General features: G+C 39.4%; 1 protein-coding gene across 1 annotated transcript in view; it reads right to left on the bottom strand.

Moving 5' to 3' along the window:
- TPH2 (tryptophan hydroxylase 2) overlaps positions 1 to 16,270 on the bottom strand; it is a 50,786-nt gene that overhangs the window by 24,563 nt on the left and 9,953 nt on the right. Inside the window, exons 6-8 of the mRNA XM_062567822.1 lie at positions 11,080 to 11,276; positions 9,163 to 9,298; positions 3,573 to 3,699 (exon numbers count right to left, since the gene is read on the bottom strand). Of these exons, the coding sequence (XP_062423806.1) occupies positions 3,573 to 3,699; positions 9,163 to 9,298; positions 11,080 to 11,276 (460 nt within the window). The remainder of the gene's footprint in view (positions 1 to 3,572; positions 3,700 to 9,162; positions 9,299 to 11,079; positions 11,277 to 16,270) is intronic.

The raw sequence follows: 16,270 nt of genomic DNA, 5'->3' as shown, positions 1-16,270 counted from the left end.
CTGGACATTTTTGTGAAGTGGTGGTGGTAGTGGTGAAAGTATTTATATAATGTTCAGCAGTACTTTACATTAACATCTCTTCCCAAACAGATCAATCCCAACATTATCCTTTGCAAGAGATTCATGTCATTTAAGAATATTTTGGAGCAAAAGACTTGGACATACTGTTTTCCTCAAAATACCTGCAGTAATAGTCTATTAGCTAATTCTTCTGTGGAGGCTGCAGGTCCTGTCAAGGTAGGTCTGCTTCCTACCAAGTCCCTTCCTAGCAAATATGCAAACAGACACAACAGCTTTCATGATTCTGGCACAGGAATAACAGTTTCCTTTCAGTAAACAGCCATTAGAAACGAAGTAACACATACTGAAGCAGGTGAGGGGAAGTGGCCATGAACAAGACATCAAGCCTGTGTAATTAAGTGAAGTCTGTTTTATCAAATGAATTGGTGGGTTCTTCTGGAGGGCTACATGGAAAAAAATAAAGAAATAAACGAAAAGGTACTGAGCAGAGAAGAACTCATTCTTCAGCATATGGGACTCTAACTCACCGCTAAGCAACTGCATCAATACTATGACAGTTTAGGAATGCAGTCAGAGTATGCAGAGATGCTGCAAGGAAGGCTAAGGCCCAGTTGGAATCGAGTCTGGCAAGGGATGTTAAGGACAACAGGAAGTGCTTCTTCAAATACATCAGCAGCAAGAGGAGGACTAAGGAAAAAGGTGGGCCCAATACTGAATGGGGTGGGGGCCCTGGTGACAAGGGATACAGAGAAGGCAGAATTACTGAATGCCTTCTTTGCTTCAGTCTTCACTGCTAAGGCCAGTCCTCAGGCATCCCAGAGCCTGGACATGAGGGAGAAAGTCCGGAGAAGGGAAGACTTTCCTTTGGTTGAGGAGGATAGGATTAGAGACCTTCTGGGCAGGCCAGACATCCACAAATCCATGGGCCTGGATGGGATGCACCCATGGGTACTGAGGGAGCTGGCAGATGTTGTGGCCAGGCCACTCTCCATCATCTTTGAGAGGTCTTGGAGAACTGAAGAGGTGCCTGAGGACAGGAAGAAAGCCAGTGTCACTCCAGTCTTCAAAAAGGGCAAGGAGGAGGACCCAGGCAACCATAGGCCGGTCAGCCTCACCTTCATCCCTGGAAAGGTGATGGAACAGCTCATTCTGGATGTCACCTCCAGACACATGGAGGAAAAGAAGGTGATCAGGAGTAGCCAGCATGGATTCAGCAAGGGGAAATCATGCTTAATCAACCTGATAGCCTTCTAGGATGGAATGACTGGCTGGGTAGATGAGGGGTGAGCAGCATGCCTTGCCTTCAGCAAGGCTTTTGACACTGTCTCCCATAATATCCTCCTAGACAAGCTCAGGAAGCGTGGGTTAGACGAGTGGACTGTGAGGTGGATTGAGAACTGGCTGAAAGGCAGAGCTCAGAGGGTCATCACCAGTGGCATGGAGTCTAGCTGGAGGCCTGTGGTTAGTGGCATCCCCCAGGGCTCAGTACTGGGTCCAATCCTGTTCAACTTCTTCATCAATGATCTGGATGAGGGGACAGAGTGCCTCCTCAGCAAGTTTTCTGATGATACCAAGCTGGGAGGAGTGGCTGACACACCTGAAGGCTGTGCTGCCATTCAGAGAGACTTAGACAGACCAGAGAGTTGGGCGGAGAGGAACCTCCTGAGGTTCAACAAGGACAAGTGCAGAGTCCTGCACCTAGGCAGGAATAACCCCCTGCAGCAGGACAAGGTGAGGGTTGACCTTCTGGAGAGCAGCTCTGCAGAGAAGGACCTGGGAGTGATGGTGGATGACAGGTTGACCATGAGCCAGCAATGTGCCTTTGTAGCCAAGAAGGCAAATGGTCTCCTGGGCTGCATTAGGAAGAGTGTTGCCAGCAGGTGGAGGGAGGTGATCCTGCCCCTCTACTCAGCCCTGGTGAGGCCTCATCTGTGGCCTCACCTGAACTCACCAGAACTGTGTCCAGTTCTGGACTCCCCAGTACAAGAGAGACATGCAGCTACTGGAGAGAGTCCAGCACAGGGCTACAAAGATGATTAGAGGGCTGGAGCATCTGCCCTATGAGAGAACTGTGAGAGTCGGGCCTGTTTAGCCTGGGGAAGAGAAGACTGAGGCGGGGATCTTATCAATGTGTACAAGTACCTGAAGGGAGGGTGTCAAGGGGATGAGGACAAACTCTTTTCAGTTGTCCCATGTGACAGGACAAGAGGCAATGGGCAGAAATTGAACCACAGGAAGTTCCGCCTGAACGTGAGGGGGAATTTCTTCACTGTGAGAGTGACAGAGCACTGGAACAGGTTGCCCAAAGAGGCTGTGGAATCTCCTTCTCTGGAGATCTTCAAGGCCCGCCTGGACGCAACCTTGTCTAACATGCTCTAGGTGACCCTGCTGAGCAGGGAGGTTGGACTAGATGATCTCCAGAGGTCCCTTCCAACCTTACTGATTCTATGATTCCAGTGGATCTTGTTTTGAATTTGCCTTCAATACTGGGAAAAAGTTATCTGCATCCCTTAAAATTACCACTGCAGTTCTCATATGTAGGAAAGGAATAGTATCCTGGTACCCAATTCTTCTGATGAATCTAGCAGAATTTTTCATCAGTGTAAATATTTAAATATTAAACTGCTTTTTAAATATAATCTTGTATATAATATTCTTTGCAGTATTAGTTTTAACAGAATACACAAAATGAAGCATACTGTAAGTTAAAACAAAACAATGGAACAGAGCAAGTAGTATAGATCAGAGGTCACCAATCTATGTCAGGGTGCAAAGGACAGATGATGAGCTGTGTGGAAACGGCAGTACAGCAGGGCTGACAGGTGGCCAGAAGCTGGGAGTCCTGGCAACTTGACAGGTCCATCAGTGGAACCTGAGAGTCCCTGACACAACAGGCAAGAAATTTCCAGTCAGATGGTTAGCATCTAACATATTTGATAGACAGTTTTATCCTGTTCTCACTGACTTTTTATTCCCCTATGTCTCGTTTGATGAAAGACAAAATCCAGCTCACAACCATTGGCTAAGGTACATGATCTAGATCTAGATTTATTGCTGCACAGCCTTGTTTTATATATCCTCCAACAGAAGCAAGATCAAGGGTGCAACATCTCAAAATCCAGCACACACTACAATACAGTGAACATCTGCAAAGCAGATTAGTGAGTACTGAAATAGCAGTGCTAAGAGCCAAAGTGTCCTCCTGTGGAGGAGTTTACAGTGTAGAGCTGAGAGCACACACCAAAGATAGGGTTTTTTTTCTCTTCCAAAAGTACTTGGTTACTTGTTTTCTGCATCCTGAGGTAGACAAAATCCATCTCAACAACTCTAGGGAACTGGATGGCTACTGCACATAAATAGTTAAACTGACTACCTAAAGACTCTCTTACTAACAACAATGAAGAAATTCCTAAAGCTCTGTGGCTGTCACATCACAGTCATCTGCAACCTGAAAATTAAGTCAGATCTGGTAAGACAATGCATGTCACTTCATTAACGGAAGAGAAAGACAAGAATAAAAGAAAGTATGCCAAAAAAGATTTTTGACTCACAGTAGCCAGCTTCTGAACATCTTCATCAGATGCTCCCAGTGAAGCAAGTCCTATCTCTTGTGAAAACTGAGCGAATTTCGGATCAGCAAGTAGAGGTACGTGTCCCAAGAGTTCATGGCAAGTATCCCTAGAGGAATGGAAATAAAGATCATCATCATTATGGAAATAAATCTAAACATTCTGTAAGCAATTTAACACAGAATATTTTACATGGGTTTGACCATACTTTAAAAGTCTTACGTCTTTTTGCAGTACAACTGTTCTTCCTTGTATACAATTCCATAGCAACACACAGGTTCGCTTCTATTAAATGGGTTATATGTCACTTAACCCCACCTCTTCCATGACTTTCCCATTATTTCCCGATCGACTGGAAAGGCCTGATCACTGCTGTCTTCCAGGCTTTGTCCATGAAAACTGAACTGCCCAAAGGGGAAGTCAGCTGTCTCACAAGTACAATTTTCAGCAATTCTCTCCACATGAACCAAGTTCAAAATCCACCATACACACTCTTCCTCTTCTCTATTCCCCACTCTGCACTTGGATACAGCTCCATAACCATACATTTTGCTATCTGCATCATCTGCATATCAGAAATTTAGGGCAATACTTAACAGGTATACATGTGCTTCATTTCTAGTTTAGTCCCAACTTCCTACTGTAATTATTAGTTACTTTCATCATGCAGTCCAGTTTTCACCAAGCAGATTTCAGAAAAAGCAAAGAACCTAGATCATTTCAGAAAGAAGTGCCTGATATTTTAGTAATGAAAACTATCTACTCTCCACAGCTGTGAGTGCATTATTAGTCACAACAAAGTGCAAAAAAAAAAGTGCACATGCATCATCCTAAAAAAAAGCAGCTCTGAAACAATTCTGAAAGTTTCCCTGTATTTGTTCACAGAAAATAATGGACTTGGTAGTAAAAAGTCTGATCTTGCATTTCCTTTGCTTTTGTCTTTCCAAATACATTTCTCTCTCTCTATCTCCTTTTTGTTTTTTAAGCTGTAAACAAATGTTTTAAAGGCAGGGAAAAAACATCAAGTCTACCCAGAATCATCCAATTTGTCTTTTATAAAGTATTTTTGTTCTAAAAGACACAGAATCTGACACTTCAGATAAATCATGAACAGAAAAACAATCCTCTATATAATGTACTATTTCCTATTCTCACCCAGTATTTTTCACCAAGAAATCTGTGCCAACTGTCTCTAGGAAGACAGTAATTCCTGACTGCAGGCAAAAGAACATTAGCATTTTTGGCAATCCTAATTTGCCTCACCAAAAGTTTATCAAGTATAGTTGCAGTATTGTATAGTTACATATAACCCTCTCTTCTCAGCCCAGATGGCCTCACCGAGGAAAGCTTACCAACATTTGCTCGTATTATATTCACACTTCTCAGTGAGACAGGCACAGCTCCGAAGTTGTGCACGGTATGCTTAAATTAAGCACACGTATAACTAATACACTCTGTAGTAGAAAGGAATTACCCAATCTTGTTTTTCTTGTGTTTATGTAGCAGTATTTTCTGGATGTACGCACTCCCCAAAGCTGCTGACACAGTACACAGGGACTTCTGTGTCACACGATGAAACAAACATGTCTCGGGAGTTTGACTTGAGACCCAGCTGTAGCAACATAGACAATGTACTCAAATTCACCGTGCACCAGTATCTTTAGTCAACATCTATGAAACATGTTTGATATTTACAGCTGGCCAGAAACAATGGATATTATAGTTACATTAGGAAAAGAGTTTGTATGTGTTTTCCACTGTTAAAGCTTGTCCCTCTTCCTCAAGGTATGATCTTCCCTCCCTTGTTCCTGTATCACTGCATGGTCCTTCAGAGCATGGGAACTGCCTGAACTCTTCTTTTCTGCCTTTCTTCAAAAACAGCTGACAATAAGTCTTTTATGGTCTCTACATCCCTTTGCTCAATGATGCTTAGTCTAGCAAGATGATCAAAGTTCCCTATCAGAGGACTCATAGCTTAGTGCTTCCTGGAGCTCAGGTGTGAAAAATTGGCTTGCTCTGCATCTACCTCTTTATTCAGGAGATGGTTTGCACCACTCAAGTGGATAATAATCAAAGGTTAATGACTCTTCTTTATTAATCCTGCTCCAGTCAAAACAATTTCTTTCATTACCTCCTGCAAGACTTAGCTCACTAACAACACAAAAGACAGCTGGGAAATTGAGTTTGCAGTCTGATAGATAGGCCCAGAAAACTCCCAGTCCCAAACAGAATTCACCAGACGAACCAAATTCCCCTGACCATCACTTTCCAACACAGAAATGGGCCACAAAGCCACCTAGTGCAGAGCATTAACTCCACTGCCCAGCTTCACTGGAGAAATCAACACTGATTGCTGTCTGAATGCTTTACCTATGCCACACTGCAACAACACAGATGTATTTAAGGTAACTTCATATCAGTACTCCAGATAATGAGCATAAAGCAGATACATGAAGCCAGGAACTTGAAGTCAGCCCCACTGTAAATATACTCAACTTCAGGCAGGCTTCTGCAGCTACATCACTACTATTGATATCTGGGATAATCTCTACATCTGTATCTACTTGTGCTGCAGCTGTAACTCCCAGGAACACATACAGCAAAGATGGGGTATTCCTAGTTTGGCACCAGGACACAGACTCTTGGTATCACTTCCATCCATGCACACAATAATGAAAACAGACAAAGGCTAGTCCTACTAATTTGTCTATCTTGGCGCGGGGGGGGGGGGGGGGGGGAGTAGTGTGAGGAGGCAGAAGATATTTCTCTTCTGTCTTTAGCTTACTGATTTTTCTACAAAAACTATAAATAGTAATATTTGAAAGGCGTTATAGAGAGGCAAGTTTGAAATAGAAAGTAAACAAACAACAAAAAAAACTTCCAGACAGAACCAGGAACCAGCATTAGAGATTGTCACAGGAGTCTTAGATTTCTCTGCCAGTCTGGCCCTTTATAGATAGCCTAAACAATGTAATTCTTTGCTTAACTACCAGGCTTGATTCTTTTGTTTAGCTTTATTCAGAAAATAATTAAGTTCCTTTAATTTATTCACACACATTGCTCAAAGAAAAGAAGATTTTTGTAATGTACTTTTCACAGTAAAAGATTTTTCTTGGAGTAAATCAATAGAACAGAGGAAATCTATATAGTCCTGTGAATGTAGTGAAACATAATGAAACTCAGAAAGAAATGTTTTCAGATGCATATAGTAGTGATAGAGTTCAAGCAAAGTGAACTCCCTAATCGTATTTAGCTCTATAGTCTGGGTGTTGGGTGTGATGGAAAGCCCATTGAAGTCAATGGGAGTCTTTTTATCAGGTTTATATCACTGAAATGATAGCATTCACAGATCCAGGATCTGCAAAAAAAAAACTCACCATATATTAACTAACAGATCCCAAGACATTGCAGCTACTACAGAGAATGAAGAAATGCCCCCACTCAAGTCAGTGGTAGTTTTGCCACTGACTACAACAAAGCCAGGATTTCATTATGCATTTCTGGTTCTGGTAAGGTTTATTATATGCCATACATTATGAAAAGTCACACACAATTTAAAAGGGCTTTCAAAAATTTCCTATGAAGCTCATTGTAGTGAGCATGCATTATTTCATTTACTTAATTTTTGAACAAGTTGGTCTGTAGGAAGAGAGCAACATTATTAGAGACTGACAATGTAATTTCTCCTATCAGTCGTATTTAGAGCTGTTAAGGTCATAACTTGTATTTTTAAGTTCCATCCAAATAAGCAACAAGAATATTCATTCTAATCCAATTACAATTACTATACTATGACTTGTAATACACCACGACCAAAAAAGTTATTAAAAAAGAAGCAGCATCTACTACTAAACATCACTTATGGTACACTGCATAATTCTGAGTATAAGCAGTATCCTGACAAATAGAGGCCACAAATACACAAATCAACAAACCAGACAACATCAGCAAAAACAAACACACTTGATTGTTTCCTGGAACATACTCCTTCCTTTGTTTCTGTTGGTGTTATGTACCTAAATCCCTTATCAATCGATGGAAATATAGTCCTCATTTACATTGATAAAGTCATCACCCCTATGCTGAGCATTAGCAGGTGTTGCAAACTGAGACAGTGGCTTCCCACTGGAGAGGAAATCATTAGTGCAAAGCCTGGTACTTCCTAAGTATAATTTCTTCACCTAAAATATCTACAGATCTCTTTAGATAGACCAGAAAAAGGTCCAACATCACACTTTCAATCCCTTTTTTCAAGATTTGACACTTTAGCAATTTTGCCTAATAATTTCTGAGATTAAAGTTCCAATTATAGAGATGACAGAAGTGAGTGAATTCCTTCAGTGATTGCCACCAGTTTCCCCACAGAAACATGCATCACAAAAACATCCTCACAATACTTTTATCGAAGACTTTACCCTGCTCACACGCTGAAGAAAAAAAGCAGATACGTGTATAACAGCACCACCTGGCGACTCTTGCTAGAATATGTTAAAGCATTGTTGGAAACAGCTTAACAGTTTCATTAATTCTTTCATATCCAAAAACGTAATTGCATATTTTCAACAGTCTGTTTACAAAATCAAAGTAAGACTTGTGTCCAAATGTTTACAGGACTGAAGCTCAATATATATGTATATATATGCGTGTGTGTGTGTGTGTGTACACATGTATATGCATATAAAACATATAAACCCTTTTTGTAAATTTTGGCAAAAATAAAACACATCGAAATAGTGCTAGCTGAATAAACAACATCTACCATTTCATGCTAATGGTCTGATGATTGATTCACTGCGTAAACACTAGTATTGTTGTTTATAAGATCAGCAGATGCCTTCGGTGAAAATACCTCCATACTACCTGACTGTCATGTATTGTTCTGTTATTACCACACAGAGTGCCTCGCATATAATAAAAAGCAAAAAATATTTTTCTACTTTCCATCAAGAGCCCAAACATCGAAATATTTAATCCAAAACTTGAAATATTCTGTTCTGGAGAAGCTTCAGTGCAGTCCCATGAAAGTCATAGTTAAATGTCTCTTATTTCCATTATGTTCTGTATCACAAGGCTTCCTATCTAACATCCTCTCTGGGCAAGAGAGCTGTGCTTCATGACTTGCTTGTGACGTATCATGGGAAAAAAGTAAAGTTCAGCTGGGGAATGTGGCCCAAAAGAGATATGGGGACTTAAGATGACCAAATTATAATTCTGAAAGCAATTTTTTAAGGAATTTGGGTTTCCTTTTTATTTCCCCCATCAGAAATTAAGATTGTAGATCCTTTTTCAAGATGTTTATTGCAGAATGAGGGAAACTCCATTTTCCACTGAAAAACAACTCAGAATTTTTGGACCCATCATATAAACAACAATCATTTAAGTATAAAGTTTAAGAAAATGCTTTTGGATTAAATTCTGGCCCCAAAGTGAAGAGTTTTGTCACTGACTTCAGTGTAACTAGATTTCTACCTTTTTTGGAAGGCTCCTTTTCTCAATCTTAGCATATACAATTGGGTCTTTTAAGAATCCAGTGAGCATATTTTTTAATGCTAAAGCTAATGTAGACACTTACGGTTCTGGCGTGTAGAGAGGATCTGAGCCATGTCGTATATACTGAGTACAGTGAAAAACTCTATATGCTAATCCAGCTAAAAAGTCTCGGGGAGACAGGTATCCAGCAACTGGTCTCACTGTGAAGCCAGACCTTTCTGAAGTGAAGGAGATAATGAAAGACCATATTAAGTATCTCTATATCAATTTCTGAGGACAGGTAATGATCTGTAGTTAATTATTCAATCAGAAGCATGACACCAAAAATCTTGGCTGAAGATCACTATATGTAATTTTCATCTACTATGTAGAAGAACTGTTTTGCATTGCTAGCATATGTTTAATAAAAACAGCCTGAGGTAATTAAAAGTTTAGTAACTTTAGAAAAGAATGTAAAGGTATGCATAAATGATGCTCTCAAATCAGCAACTATCTACTTTCTTATCTGCTACCAAACAGGAGATAGGTTTCCAAAACAAGATGACTTCTGTAAAAATATTGCAAACTAACAGAACAGATTATGATTAAATCAAATACATCTTAAGTTTTACAGATAATATACTGTCTTGTGACAGTAAAATACTGACTTTCATATTTGAGATCCTCAATATTTAACAAAGTATTTCTTTGTCAGATTAGTCCCAGTAGTGAATTATTTCAGACTCAGTGACTTTGAAAAGGACATTTCTCTCCCGAATTCATTCTTTACTCTTTCAGGTGTTCAGGAAAATGCTCCAAGTTTATCTTCCACAGACTCTTGTATTTAGTCTGAAAACATTTCTGAAAGAATTATGATTTTTTTTTTTAGTTTCTAGTTAGGTAAAAAATAATCTACATATTTTGGCATCATTCCTTGGAGACCAGAATATAACATATAAGGGACCCAGAAGGCACAATCAAACTCCAAGAGTGATAAGTAAAAGCAGGTGATCATAAACAAGAATTAAGGATAAAGCAAGGAAATGGGAAAGTAAACTTTTCATTACCACCTTTGTGAGGTTTAGTTTAAAATTTTCTATTTGCATCTGGGACCAAAAAAAAAAAAAGCAATATTTTTCATAACACTAGGAGTATATCTTTTTTTCCTACAAAAACGTATTGATAATATTTTAGTTCTGAGCTTGTGGAATTTTTCCAAGAGGAGTAACGCAGAAGTGCATGCATTGGAAAGGACCCTAGGAGAAAATCTGAATGCTGACAGCTTGCCTCTTCAGGGTTAAAACCAGAAGGCTGATGTCTGCCACTTCTCCTTCCTTATGAAACAGATTTTGACTATGTACGAAAAAGAAGGGCAACTTTGCATTTTCTAAACAGGTAATAATATCCTGATCCCTTAAAAATGACACAAAAGAAAAGTGCCAGATCAACTATGGGATGCCACTGAGATTTTTTTCCAATATAAAAATACAATTAATAGCTTCATGATGTTTGGGGCACTTAGAAAAACCTCAGGTTTAGTAAGAGTACACTTCATGTACAAAAATGTGCCCAACTTGCTCTCTTTTTAAAATTGTTATCTATAATTTTATTCTTCTTTTTAATTGCCTAGATATTTGTTATCCAGACATTTATTCCCCCTTTTAACTGTCTAGATATTTGGGAGACGCACACTGTGCTAATCAGAAGAGCAGAGTTAATTTGGCTCTTTCATTTGATCATACTGAAAGACTTTCCTCCCTGTGCAGAATAGCATCATGTGGTATGTGATTGGCTGCATAATTCCTCTCACCTTCATACTACATACATTCAACTATCTATCTTGACTGAAAAAATTCTCTCCCATTGAGAACGTGAAAAATACATACACACACACACTTTGGTCTAAACCAAAGCCCCTGGCAATATTGGGAGTCCTTTTCTTCTATGCATTTTGTATTTCATACTAATAGGAAAGAGTGTTTTCATGAAACCATTATGTGGTGATGAACCAATGTCTTACCTTTAAGAAAAACAGAAACATCTTCCAGTTGAGGCACATTATCCTCTCTATATCCACAGTACTTGGTCAGCAGCGGAAAGTTTTTTAAATATTCACGACAAGCATGAGTGGGATAGAGTTTACTGAGTTCCCTAAATACCACTCCCCAAGTTTTAATTTCTTCAGCTGTGTACTCCACTCTAGGAATAGGTTGACCACTGTAAAATATAAAATAATACAAAAATATGTTTGAACACAATCAGATTCTAGACTGACCTTGGATATCAGAATATCTGTAAAAAGTGTTATTTAAATAAAGACAGATGACCTGCTAAAACTGATTATTAAAAACAGCTACATGCTTTTTTCCTAGAATTTCCTCTTGATGATCTCTATATTGTAGAGTTATATTTATTTCTTAAGAATTTCATGCATTTCTTACTAAAAACAATATTATTTCTTAATTTTTGTGCATATCATAGTAAGAATATGGACTTCTCATACCATACAATGCTTTTATATCAGAGCAGTATTTCTCTGTTTGTTACCACTGGTGCCTTTGTAAATAAGTGGTCTGAGATGCATATTCAGTAAAGACATCTGTAGTCCTACGCATTCTTTAAAATACAAACATTATGCACAGAGCACCATTACCTAGCATTTTACAAAGTGAACATTAGGTAATTACATAGATGTTTACAATGTGCAGATCCAACTAAAAATACATGTTTATTGTTCAGACTCTTGTTTAAATTTGAAGATTCGTTTAGAACCCCAGATCTACTCTGTCAAGACTACATCATGAGGAAGTTCATCTCACAGGCAACAGTCTATCCAATGCAAAACTAAGCCTCTGAATCCATCTATTTTTTATTCTCTACAATTCTTCTTCCTTACACATATGCATAGAAACTGCAAAGCAGGAGACTCCCAGGGTGCCTCCTTGCCTACTAATCTGCCTCTGACATTCAAGATTTTCCCTGAGTGGTAACAGTTAACTTAAAACTGACTGACTGTGTGAAGAGTGTGAAGGGGTCCTTCCAATTTGCACTGCCTTGCATTTATCTGTATGGAATATCCCATGCCATGCTTTTAAGCCATCATCTCACACAATTAATTGCCCCTAGAAACTTTATAATCTTCCTCTAGATCTAATGTTCGTAACCTGTTGCACATAACCTGTGAAACCTGCATTCTCCTCAGGAAACCTTCACCTTTCCCAGACCTTAACTAAGTACAGATTAACAAATGGATTAACAGGATTCTCTTCCACTCCTCTCCTGCTCTGCTGCCGCAGGGCTGGCAACTCTGACGCTCCCAGCTCAGTGCTACAGTTTCTTCCCTGAGCTGCCGGACTCAGTCAGCTGGGCTGCTGAGCAGGGGTACTGGCCCCAGGGGGAGCTTAGAGCAGCAGAAGAGCTGCAGTCTGTCACTGAGGGAAGGTCTCCTTCCCAGGTATTGCCCAGCTCATTATCCTATCTCCATCACTCCACCATACAATGCAAAGAGAACGAGCTCTCACGTCCCATGTAATTACAGTCTCTTCAGGCACGTGGGAAGAGCCTCTGCCCTACCTTAATCTGTAGTTGTCCCCTTGTCTTTACCGAAAATTGACTATTTAAACCCCTTGACTTTCACTATATCAACGTATTTTGATCCATGGCAGTATCTGACAGTCAAAGGCTACTTTGTATGAAGTACTCATGCTTGTTAAATACTCATTGAACATTCAATACATTAAATAATCTTGTTCCTTTTTAGCCACTCTTTTATAGACCTAGTAAGAACTGCAACACATAAGTGAAGCATGGCTCACCAACAGAAGCTGTACTGGGTCTAGTCACATTGCGCAGTGGGAGTTAAACCTTCATATCTTGTATCTGTCTTCACCTTTACACTCTATCACCCTTAAGCTGCCTATCTGCTTGTGGAAAGCCTAAAAAAGCTATTTTAAATGTATTATACATGAGTGAACACCAGGTAGCTGTCCCACCCACATGGGGCTCCCAAAATACTGTGCGGTAGCCACATCCCTTTTCCTTAGACCTGACCTCTACTATGCATATTGCCAGCACAGGTCAGCAGAGGCCCAGCAAAGCTGAAGAAATCAGTGAACCAGTGGGAAAATTCAACCCACTATTTAGCTTGTGACTAGAGAGGTATAAACAAGAGCAAGTATCTGAGCTTGTTCACAGTTCACCAGCAGGTTTATAACTTATTGTTTCAATCAATTCACCTGGTACTGAAATAAGGTTTAACAGACATGTATTCCATAATAGAATTTATGCCTAGAAAAGCTGGTCTTATTTCCAGCCCATCATGATATTGCTGTCTTTACCTAGACAGTCAAGAGAGTCAGACTTGAGGGAGGACCCACACAATTCTCACTCAGTTCTGAAAACTCCATTTCCTGCTACTTAAAGTTAGGCTCATCTTGCACTCAAGCATCCAGTAATTCACAAGAATCAGCAGCCCGCAAACCCAGTTTTCTTTTGGCTTAGTAAAATGACTCTCCAGGCTAACCTAACTTGAATTTTTATTTCTATGTATTAAAATAAGATCTTTCCATTTTGCTATAGTCATGAGTTACCAAGTCATATGATAAATTCCCTCTATAAACCTTGTATTTCTCCTCCTGCTTTAATATTCACAACACTTCTGCAATCCCTAATCAGTCTCAAAGGACTAATTAGCAAGATTAACACATTTTCACTAATTTAAGATAAAAGCTAAGTAAAGCAGGGAAGAACATTTATTTTTTGGTTCGCTTATTCCATATAGCTGATTTTCATTGCGGTGCTTCATTAACATCTCTTTCCCTTTAACATCTAGCACTAGCAAATCCCTGATTCTCCAGGTCCACTTTTCTCAGTGTTTTTTTCTCTCACTCCCTCTTCTCCTACTAAGGTCTCTTTATGTTCAACCAAAGCAGAACGTCTACTGCTATAGAACATCAGGAATTCATAACGGAAACACCAATCACGGATTTTTCTACTCAAATTCTGACAATACTAATTCTTTGTATGCAAATTTCTTCATTATTGCTTTAAGGAACTAACATTTTTTTTAACACTGGAAAAATGAAAAGGAGAAACATATCAAACCTCAGCTAATGATGAGGCACTTACCTAGGATGTGAGAAAACAGAGGTTGAAGAGAGTGCTGTAAATTTGGTCTCCAAGGGAAGTAGTCTTTATGACATAAAATTTTTAGCTATACTGGGGTGAAACACTCTCAACATTTCCTGCCAAAGCTGCTCTTTTTTGTATAAATGAGTAAATAGCCATTAGACCAGAGAAGAGTTGAATCCAATAAGACTACAGTGTGGTGCCAGGACACGCAAATTAATTCTGAATTCACCATCATGAGTGGCAGAAACAGTTCAGCTGAAGCAGCACACAGTCCTCCATGAGCTAGTTTACCTTTACTCTGTGCAGCTTAGACTGAACTCCAGGTTGATGAAGGTGAAGGACTCCCTGGGCTGCCTCCACAGAGCAGACAGACAGAGACCAACTGCCCAGCAGATACGGCACTCCAGTGCAGTTAAGATAACTAGGTTCTAACTTCAGTAGACCTGAAGAGTGAGATGCTGCCACATCTAGGTAACTCCTATAGTTACTGGCCTATCAGCTGTTTTGTGGTCCCTGACCAGAAAAGCATTTAAAGCATCTTGATTTCACTCTTCTGATAAAAAGGGGAAAAGTTCAAAATCTTTTAAATGTTTGAAAGCATTCAGTGGGACAAGAGGATATTCTCTAAGCAGCCTTACCGAAGTACAAGATTTGGCCACCAAATAACTCCTCTTTTGGTTTCTTTGGTTTTTGTAATTTGCCTGCCAAAATGGTTGTTGATTCTCCAAAATCTGAAGTAGCAAAGGAATTTTTACTTCCTTTTGTTGTATCTGTTTTTTCTGTGAATATACAGTATTACTCTAAGTGACTTTGTGACAAGAGGTTTCTACCTAGCTCCTGGGGGGGAATCTCTGTGGCAGAAGACCAGCAACTGTTTAGTGAACCAGCAGCATGATCTTTCCAGTAGTTAGGCAGCTTAGTGGGGGAAAAGGGAAGAAGATATTTTCAACAACTCAGCAGCTGTGAAACATATGGCACTACTGTTGCTGTAATGGGTAAATGGATTACAATCTGAGTTTACTGAAGGAGCTCTAGAAGTGCACACTGTCTGCCCTCATCCACAGGTATCTGCTTGACATTTTATACTACAGAAAAAGCTAGTCAAGAAGAACTAACTCAATCAGTTGAAAACAAAAACAAACAAACAAAAAATTGTCTCTGGGCATTTTTCAAATACAAGTGAATTTAGGACTTACCCAGTCAGCATTGGGAGCAAACTGCAGAGCCTAGGAAGTTTCTCGAACAACCACCAACCTGCCCTCAGCAGGCAGAAACCGTGTGCTGGATGAATGTCAGCAGCACCCAGCTAAACAAATGCCATCACGGGGCAAAAGAAAGGGGAACCTATGCTAGCACTTAGTAATCCATTAGATTGGTAATAGTTTAATGATATGAACAGATAACAGTAAAGGAAGGAAAAAAAAAATCAGAATAATACGGTCACAATGCACAGTTCATCTTCCCGCCCCCCAGCCTTCCACAGCCCATGTATTAGCTTCATAATAAAGAACAAAAAAGCAGAACCAAATAACCTTTAAAAAACTGGTTTTGAGTTGCTTCCTGCCAAGACGTGCCTTTTATGAAAGGTAAAAAAAAAAGTTGTCTTTTATATTTTTTAAACAACATAGGTAGAAATCTCAAACAAGAAAAATGAAAAACCTGAAATAGTACAGCAAGATTGAAAAGAACATGAAATTACTGTGTTTTTTCCTTTGAGAATAAAAGCTTAGACCTGTTACAAATAAAATTAAGAGTATGACTAGAGTTAGTTGAATGCTTATGTGACAAGAAAATTACAAACACAGTAGATATTTGCAAGCAGCTCAGAAAGCTTTCTAACTTCCATGGATGGTAACAAATTGGAAATACTGGCTTGGTCTGGAAAGATAAAATTCAGTGAGAAAGTATGTGTGTTATATTTGTGCTCAGACATCAGCACCAGTAACTACAGAGAAATCCACTGACTAAATTCCAAGAAGTTTAGAGCTGTATTGGCAAAATTAATAAAAGGTATTTTGCAACATACAGTGTATTAATAAAATGAAAAGAAAATAATAATTCCCTTCTGTACTGAGTTTGTC

This window comes from Rhea pennata, chromosome 1 (assembly GCF_028389875.1).
Source record: "Rhea pennata isolate bPtePen1 chromosome 1, bPtePen1.pri, whole genome shotgun sequence".
Taxonomy (NCBI): Eukaryota; Metazoa; Chordata; class Aves; order Rheiformes; family Rheidae; genus Rhea; species Rhea pennata.
This window is presented reverse-complemented; position numbering and strand designations above follow the sequence as displayed.